The 17,670-nt window shown below is 36.9% G+C and overlaps 1 protein-coding gene across 3 annotated transcripts in view; it reads left to right on the top strand.

The window, feature by feature from the left end:
- Positions 1-565: 565 nt before the first annotated feature.
- Positions 566-17,670, top strand: part of EHF (ETS homologous factor) — a 39,340-nt gene continuing 22,235 nt past the window's right edge. For 2 of the 3 annotated variants that reach the window (XM_025175374.2, XM_025175373.2), the window contains exon 1: positions 566-689. Coding sequence is in view for 1 of the 3 variants with exons in the window: in XM_007441731.3 (XP_007441793.1) it covers positions 9,898-9,900 (3 nt within the window). In the remaining 2 variants the exon portion in view is untranslated. Of the gene's footprint in view, positions 690-9,824; positions 9,901-17,670 lie in introns of all 3 variants that reach the window. The other variant, XM_007441731.3, reaches the window with a different exon arrangement.

Below are 17,670 nucleotides of genomic sequence, written 5' to 3'. Positions count from 1 at the left end.
TGTGGGTAAATGAATACCAGGGAGGAGAAAGACAATCTTTCAGGGCTGGAATATTTGCTTAAACTTGCTGCCAATGCAAATCTGTTCCACACAGTTCGCTTTGTGGTTTAATTTTTTTCCCCCTCCCGTTGATTTCAAATGATGAACTTACAAATAGATTTCTGGAACGTAACTTCCTTTCTTCTAATTACTTGCATTAACTCCCTGAAATAACCTGTACCGTGGGGGTGTTGGGTGGTGGGGATAGATTGGTCTTTTAAAGAAAAGCACAGGCACACACACGCACACACACGCACACTCACAGGGAAACCAATGTCTCATCCATTAAAAAGACTCTCTTTTGTTCTCAGGACACAAATGTAACCTGGTTAGACTTGTTTTGTTTGTGCGTGAAGGTGTGAGTTGGCTGGCTGTATGCAAATATTTGCAAGCCCTGTTTTTTTTAAAGTTTAATTTTAGAAGATCCAATCAGAATAACAGGAAGTGACCTAAGGGATTCCACAATTGGACAGCTAAGCATTCTAAAACATATCTTAAAATTAATATCACATCCATTTATCTTCACTGCTACGAGGTTTTGTGAAGTGATAGCCTGCCACCTATGTTTACTTAATCTCTAGCATACCCTGGCCATTCTTTTTACTGCTCTAACTAAAGGATTTCCCCAACAGAACCAGCAGCTAAATGAGGTAAGGGCTTTTTAAATTGGTTTCTCCTTAAGTTCTTTTTTTTTTTTTAACCACTAGGGATGAAATAAAAAATTGCTTAAGTATATGCACAGCTTAAGCATGACGATAAACCTTCTACTTCATAAATGTAGGTAGAATCCTTTGATAAAAGCTGTTGAACTAGTTAAAGAGTTTGGCTGCTATCCTGTTCTCTGGAAGCTTGAAGTTCAGTGAAATCAGTGAATTTAAAGTATCATAACTATGTGCGAACTGCAGTGATTTGCTCAGCCAGTAGAAAAGTAGAGCACATTTTGTGTAAAAATGCCAATAATAATAATAATAATAATTATTATTATTATTATTATTTCATTTATTTATCCTGACTTTTGTTTACTCAGCTCTGATACAGTAACTAACCTGAAATAAGATAATCAGAGAGAGGAGGAAAATGACAATTTTTTAAGAGTTGTTTGCTCCTACTAACTTGTAGGAATACTGAATTCTGGTATTTCTTGGTGGGCTGTTCTTGAAATATTGGCAGACCAGCAATCAAATCTGTTGAGTGAAACGTTGTTCCTGAGCCTTCCGAAAGATATTACTTGCTGCTTCTAGTAACGTAAGAAGCCTACAGTAACTATGGATCAGCACCAAATTGTATGTCTGCTTCCCCAATGAAGTATTTGGCAAGATAGTTTACTGCTAGCACCCTCAAGCCAGGAATTATTAATACCTGTGTATCATGAAGTTGTACCAAAATGTTTTCTTATGCTGGTCTGATCTCGGCCAGAGAAAAGGTTCCTGATTATCTCCAGCAAAATACCTCTGGCTGCTTTCCCTTCATCTCCACGCTCTTAATTATTTCTATAGCTTAATATAGTTCAAGTTTAGGAACTTTAGCAGAATGGAATAAAAGCAGAATAGGGGCCAGGAGTCTTAATTTTGCTATAAAATGTGCCCATTTCCTATGGCTTTCACTGCTATTTTGCCTGAGTAACTCCAAAACATTAAAGGTGGTTTAAATTAACTTGGCAATGTGTTGTAATATTTTAAGAGCAAACTGTGCACTTAAATTCCTAGTCAATATTGTGGATAAGCCATGGCACTTGTCTGATATCTGTTCGTATAAGTACAGTTTTATTTTTTTACTTTTGTTCCTGGGTAATTGATGCAAGAAGATTGAATGTACCTCCTGTGTCTGTATGTACAACGTGGATATACAGGATAACAGGCAATGTTTAACACTTTCATTTGAAGTTTAATATTAACCAGAGTTCTTAGTCTGATCATTTTTATTGATAGTTAGGAATTAATTTCTGTCAAAAACATAGCAAAATGAATGTTGCTTTTAATGCTATATAAATTCAGGGTAGATAAATGACTTTGGAAGCAATATCAAATGGAGGGCAATATATTTTCTGAATTAAAAAATTATGCACATTATTATGATAAAAAAGGAAAACTGAAGCAGCTAACAGTTCTTTTTATCTTGTGCTAAAAATTCTTATTTCATCTTTGCCCATCTACTTTGGCCCAGATCTTATGTGCATTTAGTTGAAAGTTAGTCCACTCAGCACAATCGGATTCATTTCTGAGCCAAATTAAAATACTGGAATAAATTGCTACTTGCTTTTTAAATCTTTAAATATAATGAATATAAAAGTTGTTATTTCTTCTTTCTATCCTTTCTACAATTCCCTTTTAAAAATTTTCACTGAATTTTTAGGAAAAAAAAGGTAAACATTTTACATTATGAAATGCCTACATTAGACAAGTGCAACATGATTGCACATAATAGATATGCTTCCATTATATTTTATATATTGCCAAAATATATAAATGTTCAAATATTAAAATACTCCACTATGCTACTGTCATCACAAAGAATGGCTGATACTACAGTGAGGTAAAAGTATAACATTGTTTACAAACATGTGTTCATATCATCTAGAAATGTGGCGCGATATTCCTTAGAAACATAATTTTCCTTGTGTGGCTAGTGACCTTGTACAGCTTGAGTATATGATCGAAAGTATGTACTTAAGAAAACTGGATTTTTCTAATACGATATATGCAACTGGAAAATTAAGGATAGCTGCTTATAAAGCATATAGTTTTCCCCAACAAAAGAAACACTATTATGAATTTTTAGCTTTTTTCATTAACAATGAGTAACTCTATTTTTTGGTCTAGTGGTTAAGACACCAGGCTAGAGAGCAGGAGACTGTGAGCTCTAGTCCAGCCTTAGGCATGAAAGCCAGTTGGGTGACTTTGGGCCAGCCACTCTCTCTCATCCCAACTCACCTCACAGGGTTGTTGTTGTGGGGAAAATAGGAGAAAGGAGTATTAGGTATCTTTGCCACCTTGAGTTATTTATAAAAAATAATAAAGATGGGATAAAAAAAATCTAACCCCCCCCCAATATAAAAATATATGCTTCTTCAGTCAGAAGGATAAATATATTATTATTAAATTCTTATTCACTATGTTGTCTTGTGCTCTCCATGATCAGATTTATGGGCCACTAGATTTTCATTCTGGAGTTGTAATCCCAGGCTAGGGAATATTAGAACTACTGGAGCAGAGAGAGTTTTGCTTGTCATCTCCAACAGTTATGAAAGCGGGATAAAGGGAACTGATCAGATGGTGATGGTCTACCTAATTTCCTTGCCTGTATGTTGCAATTTTCATACACAGAAAGTGGCAGTATTAGATAGTGACTTGAGAAAGCCATTTCTATTCCATTAGATGTTTGTATAGTGTTGCAACTGAGGACATGTAGTGAGGCTTCCTACTTTTGCAATTTACTTCATCCAAGGGATTATACAAATCTCAAAATAGGCCCCTGATATGGATGGATGGATGGATGGATGGATGGATGGATGGATAGATAGATAGATAGATAGATAGATAGATAGATAGATAGATAGATAGATAGATAATTTGTAGTTCTTACATGAATTCATCATTCCTTCAAAGGGTTCCAGAGGGAGTCTAAGTTATGTCAAGATGCGAATCACTTTTAACTATTAATTTATTAGAATTTATTTCCACTGACTGACTGAGCACAGGGTAAATGAAAATGACTTAGGTTTCAGCCAGAGAATTAAGCCCCACTGTAGGTTTTTCTTTTGAATAATCATTTATAGCGTTGCTCTGAAAAACAATATTCTTAATTCTTACGGAAATAAAAGTGACTAAACTGATTTGTAATGTTGAGTCTTAATCAATGATAGATGTGGATCTCAACAGTCTTACAAATGCACAGAAACATGGTAAAATTAGTTTCCTTATTCTTTATAACTGAACTCCACCTGAACTTTCTTTTCACAAAGAGTTGCCTTCTCTGTCTAAATGTAGGGAATCCACTTAGGGCACTGGCTCATAGAACACATAATTATTGTAAGATGAATTATATCTCTACTTCCCAGCAAGCATAGCTTTCTCTAAGTAGTTAATTTGTGTAGTCAGCATTTAAAGGCACAATGTAAACAACATTAAATTAGATGTAGAAGTTGACATCATACAACAACAGATGCTAACCACGCTAATAATAGCTTCATTGCTAAATAAAATTCTTTTAAAATGAAAGCACTTGCCTATATGAATACAACAAATTTCTAAAAACTCCTTATTTTATCATATTTTGTGTTGAATTCTATCATCCCCGGATATAAAACAGTTTAGTAACAATTAATATCACTGAAGCAACGAGCATGAAACTGAGCAAACTCAGGGAGGCAGTGAAGGACAGGAAGGTCTGGTGCAATATGGTTCATGGGGTCACGAAGAGTCGAACACGACTTAACAACTGAACAACAACAACAACAACTAATATGGATTGTTTTTTTTCTTTTTCACCTCCAAACTTCCAATCCAGCTTAAAATTGATGCACACTTAAAGTTGATCCACTCTTTATGCAAACCTCTCTCTTTTGATTTTGTCTATGAAATGAACACAGTTGCTATTCCCCAAGAGTATTATAAACATGTTTTCATGCCTGGGGAGATTTGTATTTTTGCTGTCTGGTATTTCCTGGTCAAGAGGATGTTAGCATTTGAAGACCCAAAGGCTGGAACAATGAGATATATCATTTCTGTCATGGGGGGGAAGGGGATCCATTGCAGAGTGCCTTCATATATAGAAAAAACATATATCATGTAACAACCTTTCAGTTTGGACTGGATGCTTGGGACCTCATTTCTTACCAGAGTATGCTGTTAAACTAGCAATCCTATGGAAAGTTATGCCAACTCAAAACTTATCTTCTTAGGTGAGATATATTGAATAGAGTATTCAATTACCCTATCTATCTGTGAACAGATTTTAATTAAAAAGGCACTAGTTTTTTTCTTATTTAAATTATTAAAATCATTTATATGAGTAGTAGTACTAGATCCTATTTTAGACCCTATTAGTAGTAGACCGTATTTTGCATATAAAGAATATCTGGTCCAATCTGAGGCACTTTGAGCAGGGGCCATGGATATTTCTTGGACAGCTGCCGATACAAACTTTTCCAGACTCTGGGCACTATAAAATAAACTTGATTAGTAAATTAAAACATGGCAGACATCTTCCAAGATCTCATGGGATTTTGGTCATTTTTCCTCTGAAATCTTATAACAAAGTGTTATAATCTCAGATGATTTCATGGGAGAACATTGAAATCTCACAGGATTTTATGTGAACATCAAAAACCTGTGGGATTTTGTGATCCATGATTTATTGGCCATTTAATAATTTCTAAATTTAGTTCTTGGATTCTGCAGATACTTGGCACCTGTGGATGTAGACAACAGTGCACTACATGGGTAGATGATCTGATTCAGTGTATAGCAACTTTTTTCCTGAAATTTATGATTATCCTGGGCAATTCTCAATCATTGTCTTATTACAGTGTTTGGTAAATAGGATTTCTATTTGCCTGAACCTATGATTGCTTGAATGTTATGAGATGCAAAGCATTTAGATAGAAAAATTAAACAATGATTCAATTATAGCTCTTAATCTGTCATAATAGTGATGCATACTCTTGTTTGGAGAAAGAAGGGGAATAACAACTGCATTACCAAGTGTTTTGTAAAAGGAATAGTGGAAGCCCTGATTAGGTGAAACTGAGTAACAATCATTAGCTACAAAAGAAAACTAGGTAAAACTTGGTATAATTTGCATGAATATAATTGAGATAGTGCTATGGTATATTATACTGCATAGTAACTGCATCATCCCATAATTAAATTCCAACTTGGTTCAACATATAGAACACTTAGGTTACATATATATTGATTAGTCTTACTAAACAGAAAATACTGTATGAAAAACACAATTGGCAAATGAACGGACTAATTGTGTTCCCTGTATTAATATCCTATAATGTCATAAAGTTAGAGCTATTTTCATAGATAACTTTACAGCTATTTAATGTGTTATTTAGGAACTGTTTATGAGTTGCATCCCAAGTTATGCAAGTACCAGGTTCCTCAATCATATGCAGCAGGGGTTCTCTTTGGCTCTGCACAGTATCAAGAGCCATCCTAGGGTGCATGGGGTTGAAGGACAAAGGAAAGATCTGTTCCATTGGTGAATGCTATTCTGCTAAGGGAATGACACCACTGGTCATAGCCTTCTACATTTTAAAAGGGGTTTTTAATATGAGTACAGAAGTACTGAAAAAAAATAATGTTTTTAACTTATGTTTGGTCCCTAGCTGCAGTGAGGTTGCCTTCATCTGAATGATAGAATAAAAATGTTAGAACCAAGAACTTTCAAGCCCACATTATCGATAATTCTATGTGTCTCAATGTAATAGCAGAAACTTATCATAACACACGTGCAGTTAAAGTTAGATCTCTCTGTTTAGGACAATAAGTGCATGAAAGCCGCTGATAACATGAGAAAATGCACAGGAACAAACCCTGCTAACCAGAAAGAAACATTTAAATTGAAAGATGTTTGTAAGAGATAAGACAATGTTAAGAGCAAAATAAAGAAAATATATAATAACGTCTAGAATTAATACTGTAGGACTACAGTATTAATTATAAAGTGGAAATACCAGGTTCAACAATCACCTGTCTACAATAAACCAGAAGACATCCACAAATTCTGTTCTAGCTGGAGAACAAGAGACAAGAAAACACAAGACTGTCTCTGGGTCTAACGTATTGGTCCTGTTTAACATTTTAGTGAGAAATGATTGCAAATACTAGGGAAACATCATTACTCATGATAGGAATCTATTACTGAAATAGGCTAGTTTCTTCGTAAGCAAGCAAAGAGACCAGGGAGTTTGAGTAAATGATGGTACATGAGATTTGTTCCCCAGCAGAGAAATCAAGTTGTAGATACTTATGTGGCCATGTATCAACTGGCTTTTGTTTTCTTATGTTTTTAGCAAATTCTCATCCAATCATTCTTTTCTGTTAGGCTTTCATATAAAATTGCCTTTGGGGGAGTAACTAATTTATAATACTGTATTATTACTCTTTTGTGTGATGGAGAATTCAGCCAAGATGCTATGGTTAGAAAAGCCTGTGCATGCAACATAATTATCTCCAAATTTGTCTTAATGGTTTTGACCAAATATATTATTATTATTATTACACACCACTGTGGTGCAATTTCAGAAAATTTCATTAATACAGTAGAAGCAGGTGGACAGACAGACACATAGTACTGCCTAATTGGTATTTTAATACTTTCTGTCTCTCTCTGTCTCTCTTAACTTTTCTTTGCAATGATAAGTTTTTAAAGATGTTAAAAATGACTGTTATTTGACATAGTTACAATGTAAACTGTATAGCATATAAAATATTTGAGGAACAGCATCATCTGGTGAGAAATTTAGGTTCTGAGGTTCTCTCTTCTTGACTCTGTGGTGTGTCTGTTGCACAATCTTTGAAAGACTTGCTTATTCTTTGCCTCTCTGCTGTGAGTGGATTTTCTGCTGCTGCTCATGTGTAATTCTTACACTAGGAATGTGATGGGTTTTGTTATATTTAGCGTTGTTCTGGATGTATAGAATCTTATCATCAGTGCAAAGATATAGCTGCAGTCCTAGCCTGTTTCAGACAGTGACCTCCTGTCAAATGAAGGGATGCTATTATGGGCCTGTTCCCTTTATATGCAGCAGTATCTGAAGCAAGAATGGTTAGCTGAAAGGAAGAGCACTTCTTGTCCAAGCATATGTATTCTGTGTATGGCAACTGCTGGTACAGAGTCCAGATCTCGTGCTTAAACTGTATTCCAACACTGATTAGGGTGAGGCCTTTGCTGGATTTCCTTTGGCAATGGCCTTGAATCTGTACAGTAATTGTTGCTGCTTCGTTTCTTGTGCTTATGCATGTTTGTTAACTGTCACATTACAAAGGAATCTTTGGTATGATCCATAGCTTTACTGCTGATGTTCCTGGATTTCCTTTGTTAATGGTATAGTTAGGGTTTGATACCAGAATGTTGGTATTTAGCTCACAGGTGCTATCAACTTTAGCCCTGGAAGTTTCTTCTTCAGGCTGTGGTTGTGCAACTGTCATTTTGATTCCTTATTTATATAGTTGAGAGACAGTAAGGACTAAGAGTTGGTTCCAATTCCTTCACTATGATATTTACTATTGATGCATGCAGAGATGTGTAAGATGAGAACATCAAGAAGGCTGGTGTAAGTAAGTGTGCTTAAGTGTTTTAAGTGGAAATTTGTTTGTTATTTATTCTAACTTCATACAAACGCATGAAAGCCTGTTAGACTGTTATGCATCCACAGCCAGGAGGCAGGCTGACGTATTGAAAAATAAATAAATAATACTCCATGTCCCTATGGCCTATTTCTAGTGGGAACTTAATAATGATTCTCACACTGAATCATAAGAGAGACCAACAAATGCAAAATAGAAGTAAGTCCCACTAGTTTTAACCCAGCTTACTCCTGAGTCTGTGGGTATTTGGTTGTATTCCTAAGATCTGAATTCAGATCTTAGGGATAGACCCATTTGTGAATTCTACCCTGAAAGTGAAACTCCTTTATTTCCTTCTGCTCTGTTGTATTCCTTTTTCAGTGCCAATACTCACTGTTAAGACAACTATTTAAGTCATTACTTGCAAACCATTCTTGAAGCTGGACTTGAATCACAGAGAGTTTGGGAGGTTATGTACTGTGCCACAATTAATTTCCACTGTCATCACTTTCATCATGGTCCATCCTAATGATTCTGGCATTCAAATGTTATACAGCAAAGGGAAAATTGTAAACAAAATTTGCTTACACTTGTTTCATAATGCAATCCCTTTTTGTGCCCACTGAGTAATGCATTTGTGGTATCATAAGCTGATGCTTCGTTTTTGGCTGCATGGAAAAGCACATCAAATACTATCTCACAGGGCCCCTCATCTTCCAAAACCAATGAGATTTTGCTACCGATAGTAAAAAACCACATTCCTATGAAAATTCATTGGAAAAATACTGTCAACAGAATGAGCAGAGTTTTAGAGGTGCATCCTTTTCTTTGCTTTTTGACTTTCAAATAATCCAGCAAGTCAAAAGTGGGTCTAAGCTCAACTCTGGTAAGGCAAATGTATCAAATTTAAACAGCAGGTGCAATAATGATGATAATAATAATAAAGATAATGTTGCCAACTCAAACACAATTACTTGGAAGTTATTGACAAGGTAACAGAAAGCCATGCCAACAGTCAAATTAACAGTTCTGTTTATGGTATGTTTTACCTTGACGACCTGTTTCCAGTCTTTTGATATATAAATGCTCTATTGTATTGCTGAATCCAGCCTACTTTTGGTAAGTCTGCCAACAGCCTTACAAAATAGGCAGGGGAGCTATTTTTTGCTGCAGCAGCAGTAAGAGAAAAGCAATTTAGGTTGGGAAATGTTGCTTTCTACAGCTGATGAAGCAATCAATTTTTCCTTTGGTTGTTAAGAGGAAGGGGCATTTATTTATGTCCTGTTGATTTCCTAACCTCCATTGGACCAAGCCTGTGGATTTGAGGCTCTTTTTCTTTAGAATGGCATTTCCCTGACCATTCAGATGAGAACAAGTGAATAAAGGTTATTCTGTGCTGCTTTAACTATCACATGCCTGGGAAGCACTGAATTTATTTTTTTCAGAACGTTTATTTCATTTACTCTTTTTTGTTTGTTTGTTTAGCACATTTCCAATACACGTTGTTCTTCAGCAGTAACCGAAGAACACCATACACCAGCACCATGTTTAAAATGGGATGGTAGGTATCTCTCGTGCCTGCACTGATTTGTATGGTAAGGCTAGGTCATCCCACAACAAAAGAAAGCCATAAAGAGCGTATTGCAACTGCACTTTTCTTTTTTAAAATATCGGAATGCTATTTTAAAAAACATTATGTTTCTTGCTGGGTTCTATATAATATTTGTGGGAGGAGGCAGGCAGAAACATTGCCATTGTTTTCAAGTCTTCTAACCCTAACCCTGCGAAATAAGGTCACTGATTCACAGTTTGGTTTCAGAGTTCTTTCAGAGGTCAAGAGGGAAAGAACAAGAGCTGCATTTAATACCACAGAAATCAGCCCCATTAATTTCTATGGCGCTGCTTCCTTGTTCAAAGGGTTTCACGGCATCGCTGCAACCTCCATAATAAAGTCGAACAAAATAGAGGTTCATTCTACCAAAATCTACCACCTTGGCCCTAGTCCAGATCAGGTTTCCTATGAATTGTTTTTCCTTAGAAAAAAATTCAGACCTTTGCTAATTGCAGGAGTGGCAAGATGTATAGCCCAGCGTCAAGACTTCTCTGACTCCCCCATTTCCTCATGTTACACTGCTCATTAAGTAGAGAAAACTCCTTGAGAAACCTATCATTGCTAATCCTAATCCTAAATTTCTTTTAGTGGCCATCAAGGGCTACTAAATTTCTTTTAGTGGCCATCATCTTTAGTGGCCAAGCTTATTATCGTAATTAACTTGAAGAAATCCTTCTGGCTGTTTGGTCTCTACTGGCGATCAGTTAAATAAAATGGACGATCACAAGTAGGTTTTAACAGAAGGAGTAACTGCTTTCCTTTTGCTATCCCCATCACTTCAAAATCTCCATACAGGTGCCTGAACTGGCTTGTTTTTGAGACAAAAGTAGTTAAGAGAGTAACTGAAGGTGGGAACTCCCTACATTTATAAATAGGCATTATGAAAACTGTGTAATTGTCTTTGTTTTCCTAACAATGGTTAACAAAGGGTAGGTCCTTTCCACTCATACTTGGGGGATTCACTGACTTTTGCTAATTCCTGCTTCCTGCTGCAGCTTCTCATCTATGCCACATTGTCTGCCCTTTTGGAGTGACATAGGAATGGGTGGGGCAGCTCACAAAATTAAGTTCTGTCCCATCAAATGTTGCAATTAAATTTATAGGACTTAAACAGAATTAAAAATTAAAAGATGCAAATTACTGCTGCTATAGAAGGTAGCAATATTTTCAGGATGACAGGTTAGTTTAATTAGAATATTGACATTCTGGATATCTTCCCATGATACTACTTTTATTAGCCAAAGTAAATTCTTCTGCTCCTATATCTGCCTCTTTTGGTCTTTCCAAACAACAAAGAATACACTGATTCCTTTCCATTCTTTTGCCTGTTATTTGCTACCTATGTTTTGGCTTTTTCCTGTGTATTGCATTTCATAATCCTTATTTCTTCCTTAATGTTCATGATGTTTCCTTTTACGCTGTGCCTGTCATAAGCTCTGACTGCAAGAGCCTGTGTTTCTGAATGAAAAGGAAAGAGAACCTGGAAACGAATCTCCCATTCATTGACCTTAATTGTCTAGAGCAAAATAGACTGGGACTCTGTCGTCATTCTTAAGCAGATGCTCTGCCCTGTGACCTATGTGCTTAATCTTATGTTTTATTAATAAAACGTCTAGTCTGATTGATACCTGTTTAGGAATGGGTAGCCTCTGCAGTTTTCAGATTTTGATTTGTTTTGGAATTGTGATTCTAATCACCACAGGGCATGTCTAAATGAGCTGAATGAATTTATTTTCAATTACATATTTTCATATATTAAGCCTGTTCTGCTGAAATCTGCCATCCACTTTCTCTGAGATGTTAACCTCTGGGTAATAATGTTTTCCTACCTTATTCTCTAGGTTTTTAAGAAATTGTTTCAATTACTCTTAGTGTTTTTGAACATACTTTACTATTGGAAATGGCAGAATATTCCTCTGTGGGTATTTATGGTTTCTGTCATGCATGTTTTTGTTATTCTAAAGCTTTCATGGCTGCCCATACCTCCCACTTTGAAGAAGCCCAATGGGAAGAGTCTCATGATGATGTCTTCCCCTGAGATTTAATGGAAAAGTGGAAAGCCAGGGAGGAGCAGTCTTCTGAAGACATGATTATACTGTACTTCGAAAAACAGGACATTCAGACACACTCCTCTTGTGAATGTGCCAAGCACCACCCAGTTTGCTTTTTTTTCCCCCTTGGCATGGTACGAGGACTATTTTTTTGCATGGTGCTATTTCAAATGTTTGCATTTGAATAGAATCGTTTCCTAGTTCCATAAGATTTAAGTCTCCAGGACTGATGTATTGAGTGTAAGCAGCAGTTGTTGCAGGGAGCCAAATATAAATAGCCCTTGTTTTAGAACTTATAGTCTCTTAGAATAGAATATTGCTTTATTTATTTGCTGCAATCTTTTTGCTGCATTGCCCATCTACTAACCCAATATGTTTAAATGCTAAATTAGATGTTGTGTGCTAAACCAGGATATGTAATGTGACCACAGGCACACCTTCCTTCTCACCTGCCCAGCTCCTACCCCACCCTGCTGCATTTATATTTTAATTAAAATACTTATAAATTGAAATTACATTATTCATAATTTATTAATTTAAATTAAATCAAATGGCAAGCCAACTTCAGCATGATCTTTATTTACAAGAATGTCTTGGGCCTTACTCACAGGCATCTTAGAAAAAAATAATGTTGGGCATCTACAAGTATTTTGCTGGGCATTGTGCCCATGTGCCCAGAGAAGAAGATAAGCTGGGATAGTAGAGAGTTCCTAGAGAACTATAAGGGAGGTGGGTAACAACCTCACCAGTTTGTGTTCCAATAAGCAAGTTTTTATGATTAAAGATCCCCTCCCACCTCCATGGCAGCCATTTCTATCCATTTATTTGCAACCCAAAGGAAGGCTGGAAAGAAGTTAAGTGAAGAGACAGATGACTCTGTCAGCAGGATAATCCTCTGAAAACTGAATGGAACTGAACCAAACTTAGTATCAGGGAAGAAGCTAGAAAAAGAAAGGTCAAGTTTGAAAATGGGCCAGGTTAAGCTGGGGATTGTAGGATGCCCCCCCTGCTCAAATTCCCCTAATGCATCCCCATGGGAGAGGTGGATAGAAAGCAGCCTGCTGTGTTGCTGACTGCTCCATTTTAAACCCATCCCTATTCTCTCCTGGGGGCAAGACCCGGAGCAGAGCATGGGCAGCCCACCTCAATTCTTCTCAGTGCATACATAGGGGAGAGTAGAAGTGTACGCATATGCGTATACCACATATTATGTCCAGATGCCCCGTAACCAGCACTGGTAAGGGACTGGAAAGAATTCCAAAACCATGCTCTGCATGTTTTCCCTACCTTGGTAGACTAAGCAATCCCTCCGTCTGAGAGAGCCCACAGCATTGTCTAAGGATTCCAAATATGCAAAGATTGCCAAAGATGCTTAATCAATAGCACAGGTCAGGAATATTCCCTATAGATCCAAGAAAGCTAGTCTGCCATGATCATTGGTTTTATCCTTGCCTACATTTTTAATTCTACTTTTTTTTGTTTTATTGTGTACAAGTATGTATTTTTGTTAAGTTCCACACTTCTATTTGCTCTAAACAACCCTAGGAATATTTATTTAAGAGAAAACAAAAATCTAACCAAAGGCTAAATCACAGGTTATGTTTTACTGCTTAAATAAAACTGTTTCTGTAGAAAAGCAGGTAGCTTAGTCTGACTTAACATTTATGCAAAGAACAGACAACACTTCAGTGCAAGGCTATGAAACTCATGGCCTGCAAGCTGCTTGTGGCACACATAATATGTTTGTAATATATATGTATGTGTTTGTGTGCTGTGTATTTGTGTGTATGTATACAACTTTTTGAGTAGATTAAAATAATACAGGAAGATGGCATTGCACATACATTATCATTGTGAGTCAACATATAGTTCCCTGGTGTGCTTACAACAAGTAGGGACAACTGGTGAAGTGCTACACAAGGCAGAGAATAGATCTAGCCATTCTATCAGAAATGTCTGGATTCTGATCTAATCAAAGGAAGAATTAGATTAGATGCTTTTATAGAGAAAGAGGACAAGGGAACATGTCCCACTGTGTCAGCCTTGTGCATTCCATACTGACCAAGATGCTCAACCAATGGGATATTTTGATATCTTCCTTCAAGTAAGCATCGTGACAAATCATTAAATTGTGCCAGAGTAAAGGAAATTAAGATTAAACAGGAATATGACAAGGGACCAAGGACTTGCCAGCCTGATCTCTCCATAACCCAATAGATATAGATTCAGAAAAGAATTTATGAAATGGATTCATCTATTGCACAGCTATACAACTTTTCCTGGAGCCAGAAAGGATTTGTTTATATCTTCCCCAGATATAGGTACTTATTAATAAAACATGAAATCTAAAAAAAAAATACAGGTGTTTTCACATGATCAAGACTATGGCCTTGTTTCATTTAAAACACAACTTTCGTGTTTGAAAAGCAATGCGATTTTGCAAGTAAAGTTGAATGGAAATGCCCTCCAGTCTAACCTACTTTATAAAAAAATTAAAGTACCCTTATTAGAAAAGAAATGATCTGTATAAAGCTGAAACATTCACCTCACTTACATAGATGCAACTTGTTCACATATTAAGGCAGACCCAGTTAGCCACTCTTGTGGTGAACAGAGTCAAGACAAAGCTGTGTCCTGGTCAATTGTCAGGCTGTTAAGATACCCTGCAACAAGAAAGTAGCACTCTAATAATTTGCGTGGAGTCTGTTCCCTGACCAAATCTATCTTGAAGGGCTGGCATCAGTCAAAGAGGGACCATTTTCTCATTCATTCAGTGGCTGCAAAGGAATCTGGGACTCTATCATTCTTTTTTTTACCTCCATCAGAATAAATGATTTTAAAAAATCACTTTAGTGGGTCATTCAGTGTTATGGCCATCGTGGATTGAATCCAATGGCTTACCTATACTACCCTTTTCTTCCCTTTTTCTAAACTTCTCCCTCTTGTAGACATGGGGGAAGGGGGGTAAAGCAGAGACAGATTTTCTACAGAAGCCTTGTTTTCATGGGCCCTCTCTAGGGCTTTGTCTCGGGGGGGGGGACAAAGTGCAAATAACCCTCCAACAAGCCCTGTCAGATGATGTGGAGAGGGCAGAAGTCACTTTAGCCCAGTCCTTTTGTGTTCTTTGGAGCTAAAATAATCCTTGGAGTTGGTTATCTGTCTAAGCCTCCCCCAATGACCCAGTTTGTTTGTTTGTTTATTACATTTTTATCCCCCCCCCCGAGGTGGGTTGGGCTGAGAGAGAATCACTGGCCTAAAGTCACCCAGTGGCTTTCATACCTTGGGGAGGACTTGAATTCAAGGTCTCCTGGTTTCTAGCCCAGCACCTTACCCACTACACCAAGCTGGCTCTCTAATTAAATTAAGTCATTTGAACAGAGGCCCTCTATTCTCAAGGGCACTGAACACTATAAATATTCCCTTGTTGATTTATCTGACTTATACCCTGCATTTATACTTCTTAAGGTGTCTTCTTTTGCTATGCAAGCCAAAAACCTCCCCCCTTGCAAAATAAAACTGAGCTGAATAAGTTATTTCAAGCATTTTTGATTCACTTCCAACGTTTAAGTATTGTACTATGGGTTTTTCTAATTTAGTGATCTTTTCTCAAAGGGAAAAGAAATATAAGTGTCTCCTTGGCATGCCCAAGTTTTAAAAAACCCTGTCCTAGCCTTGGAATTTGTGCTAAACCAGTAAATGCTGTCATTCCTTCATAAGGTTTGATAGTTGTCCCACATCTTTATAGAAGGATCCATAATGTAAAATATATATATAAGGGCCGATCTGCATGCCCAGCTTACCCCAGAGTGAGTCCAGGTCACTATTTCTCAAAGGCAGAAATGCACAACGCTGGCCCCTACCCACAATCACCCTACTAGGAAGACAACCTTGATGTGTCTTTTGCTTCTACGCCTCAGAAGTCATGTCTTCTCACCTGTGTCAATTCAAGGAGTGCTCTGTGGTTTGCCTGCTCTCATTTCATTGTAGACAAATTCCCACAGTAGGACAGTACCCTCTCATCCCTCCATTCTCCACAGCCATTTTTTTTTTTTTTTTACAAGTTCATCCCTGGAATGGGGGAAACCTGTTTTAGGTTTGTTTGTTGGTTTGTTTTAACAAGTTCACTGATAGAACAGTGAAACGATGGACCTGTCATGTTTTTCACTGAGGAAACAAGGGTAGGGTGAACCTCTCTTTTCCTGCCTTTTTTACACTTTCATTGAGGGAATAGTGGAACCATGAAATGATGAACTGTCTTTTATTCATTTTAATCAGGTGAAATTGTCAGAAGTTCTGCCACTTTCCCCTTCTAGACCAAGAGACAGGAAAAGGATAAAGCTGGGGTGTTTTCTGGATGGGTAAAGCAGAATGGGAATCCACAATCAGGGAGAGTGTCAGCTATTTAAGGTAGACCAGGTCATGAAATAGGCACACCAGGGATTCTGGGAAAGCTTTTTATTGCAGTAAAGTAGAATAACAAAATCTTGAAAGCTGATTACATTTCTCTCTGTCCCATGTTATACTAAACAAAATCAAGGTGGGGTTATTTTGAAGTTCTTTCTCATGCTTTTCTCTTTCTTAAACTGGCCTCATTTCCAGCTGGTTTACACATTGCAGTCCAGCAGCTTTAGGCTTAGTTAAGTCATACATTTAGTTAAAACATACATTTCTTCTTTGGTGATGCAGAAGGATAAACTGGGGCAGTTCAGCCATTCTTTTCAAACTGCTCGAAATGATTTCTGCCTTCTGAACAAAGTTTCAGTTCAATAAAGATAGGAGTCTCCTCCTGATGTGCCAAACTGGACTGAATATCTTTTATCACAATAAGAGCTCTGGTTTCAGTAAACAGACTTTTAGATAAGGGTGCCAATGTATTCAGGAGTTCTGACATTCTGTAACTTTTGCAGTGGGAGAGGAGTAATAGTTATCTGCTGGGAAAATAATCTTCAAGCTTCAGTGGTAATTAGACATTTCTTTATGTCAAATGTTATTATTAATAGGAGTACAATTTCATACAAAGTGTTAAAGGCAAGACTTGCCTAAGATATTTTGTTACTTGAGATGCAGACTTAAATAAAGGTGCAGAATATGCTAAAGCAGTCAAAGTAATGTGCCATATGGAACATAAAAATCTCAAGGTACCTTTCCCAACCTCTGATAGTAATAATTTGCTCACCTTTCATTGTACCCCAGATTGGTTGTCTAAGGCAGCAATTTTACACTACTTAATGGTAGGACCAACAGTGACTAAAGGAAATGGTCATATTCTAAGAGGCTGATTGAAATGGTATGGAAAAATGTGAAGGGGCCATAGCATCTTGGAGAGATATATGAATACTCATGCAGATGCGTGCACACATTACATAGGTAGTGTCTACTGACTACAAAATTCAATTTCAACCCATACATTGATTTGGAAAATAATCCAAACTTCCAATTAACCCTGGGTTTGATCCAGGAAGTTTACCTTCAAGTTGAGACCAAATCCAAGTCTTAACTCAGAAATCATAATCTTTCTTTGACTATCATTGAAAAGAAATGGCAATAACTTCATTTTCTTTTACACAATTGGATGAACGATAGCTCTTTTTTAGGGGATGAAGTATGATACCTTTTAGACCCTTAAGTTCAAAGCATTTTGTTACATGAATTTTTAAACTTTGATTAA

This window comes from Python bivittatus, unplaced genomic scaffold (assembly GCF_059951505.1).
Source record: "Python bivittatus isolate LINGU-HERP-01145 unplaced genomic scaffold, Pbiv_v1 ctg000480_np1212, whole genome shotgun sequence".
NCBI classification, from domain to species: Eukaryota; Metazoa; Chordata; class Lepidosauria; order Squamata; family Pythonidae; genus Python; species Python bivittatus.
Note: the sequence above shows the minus strand (reverse complement) of the source record. Positions and strands in the feature narration are given on the sequence as shown.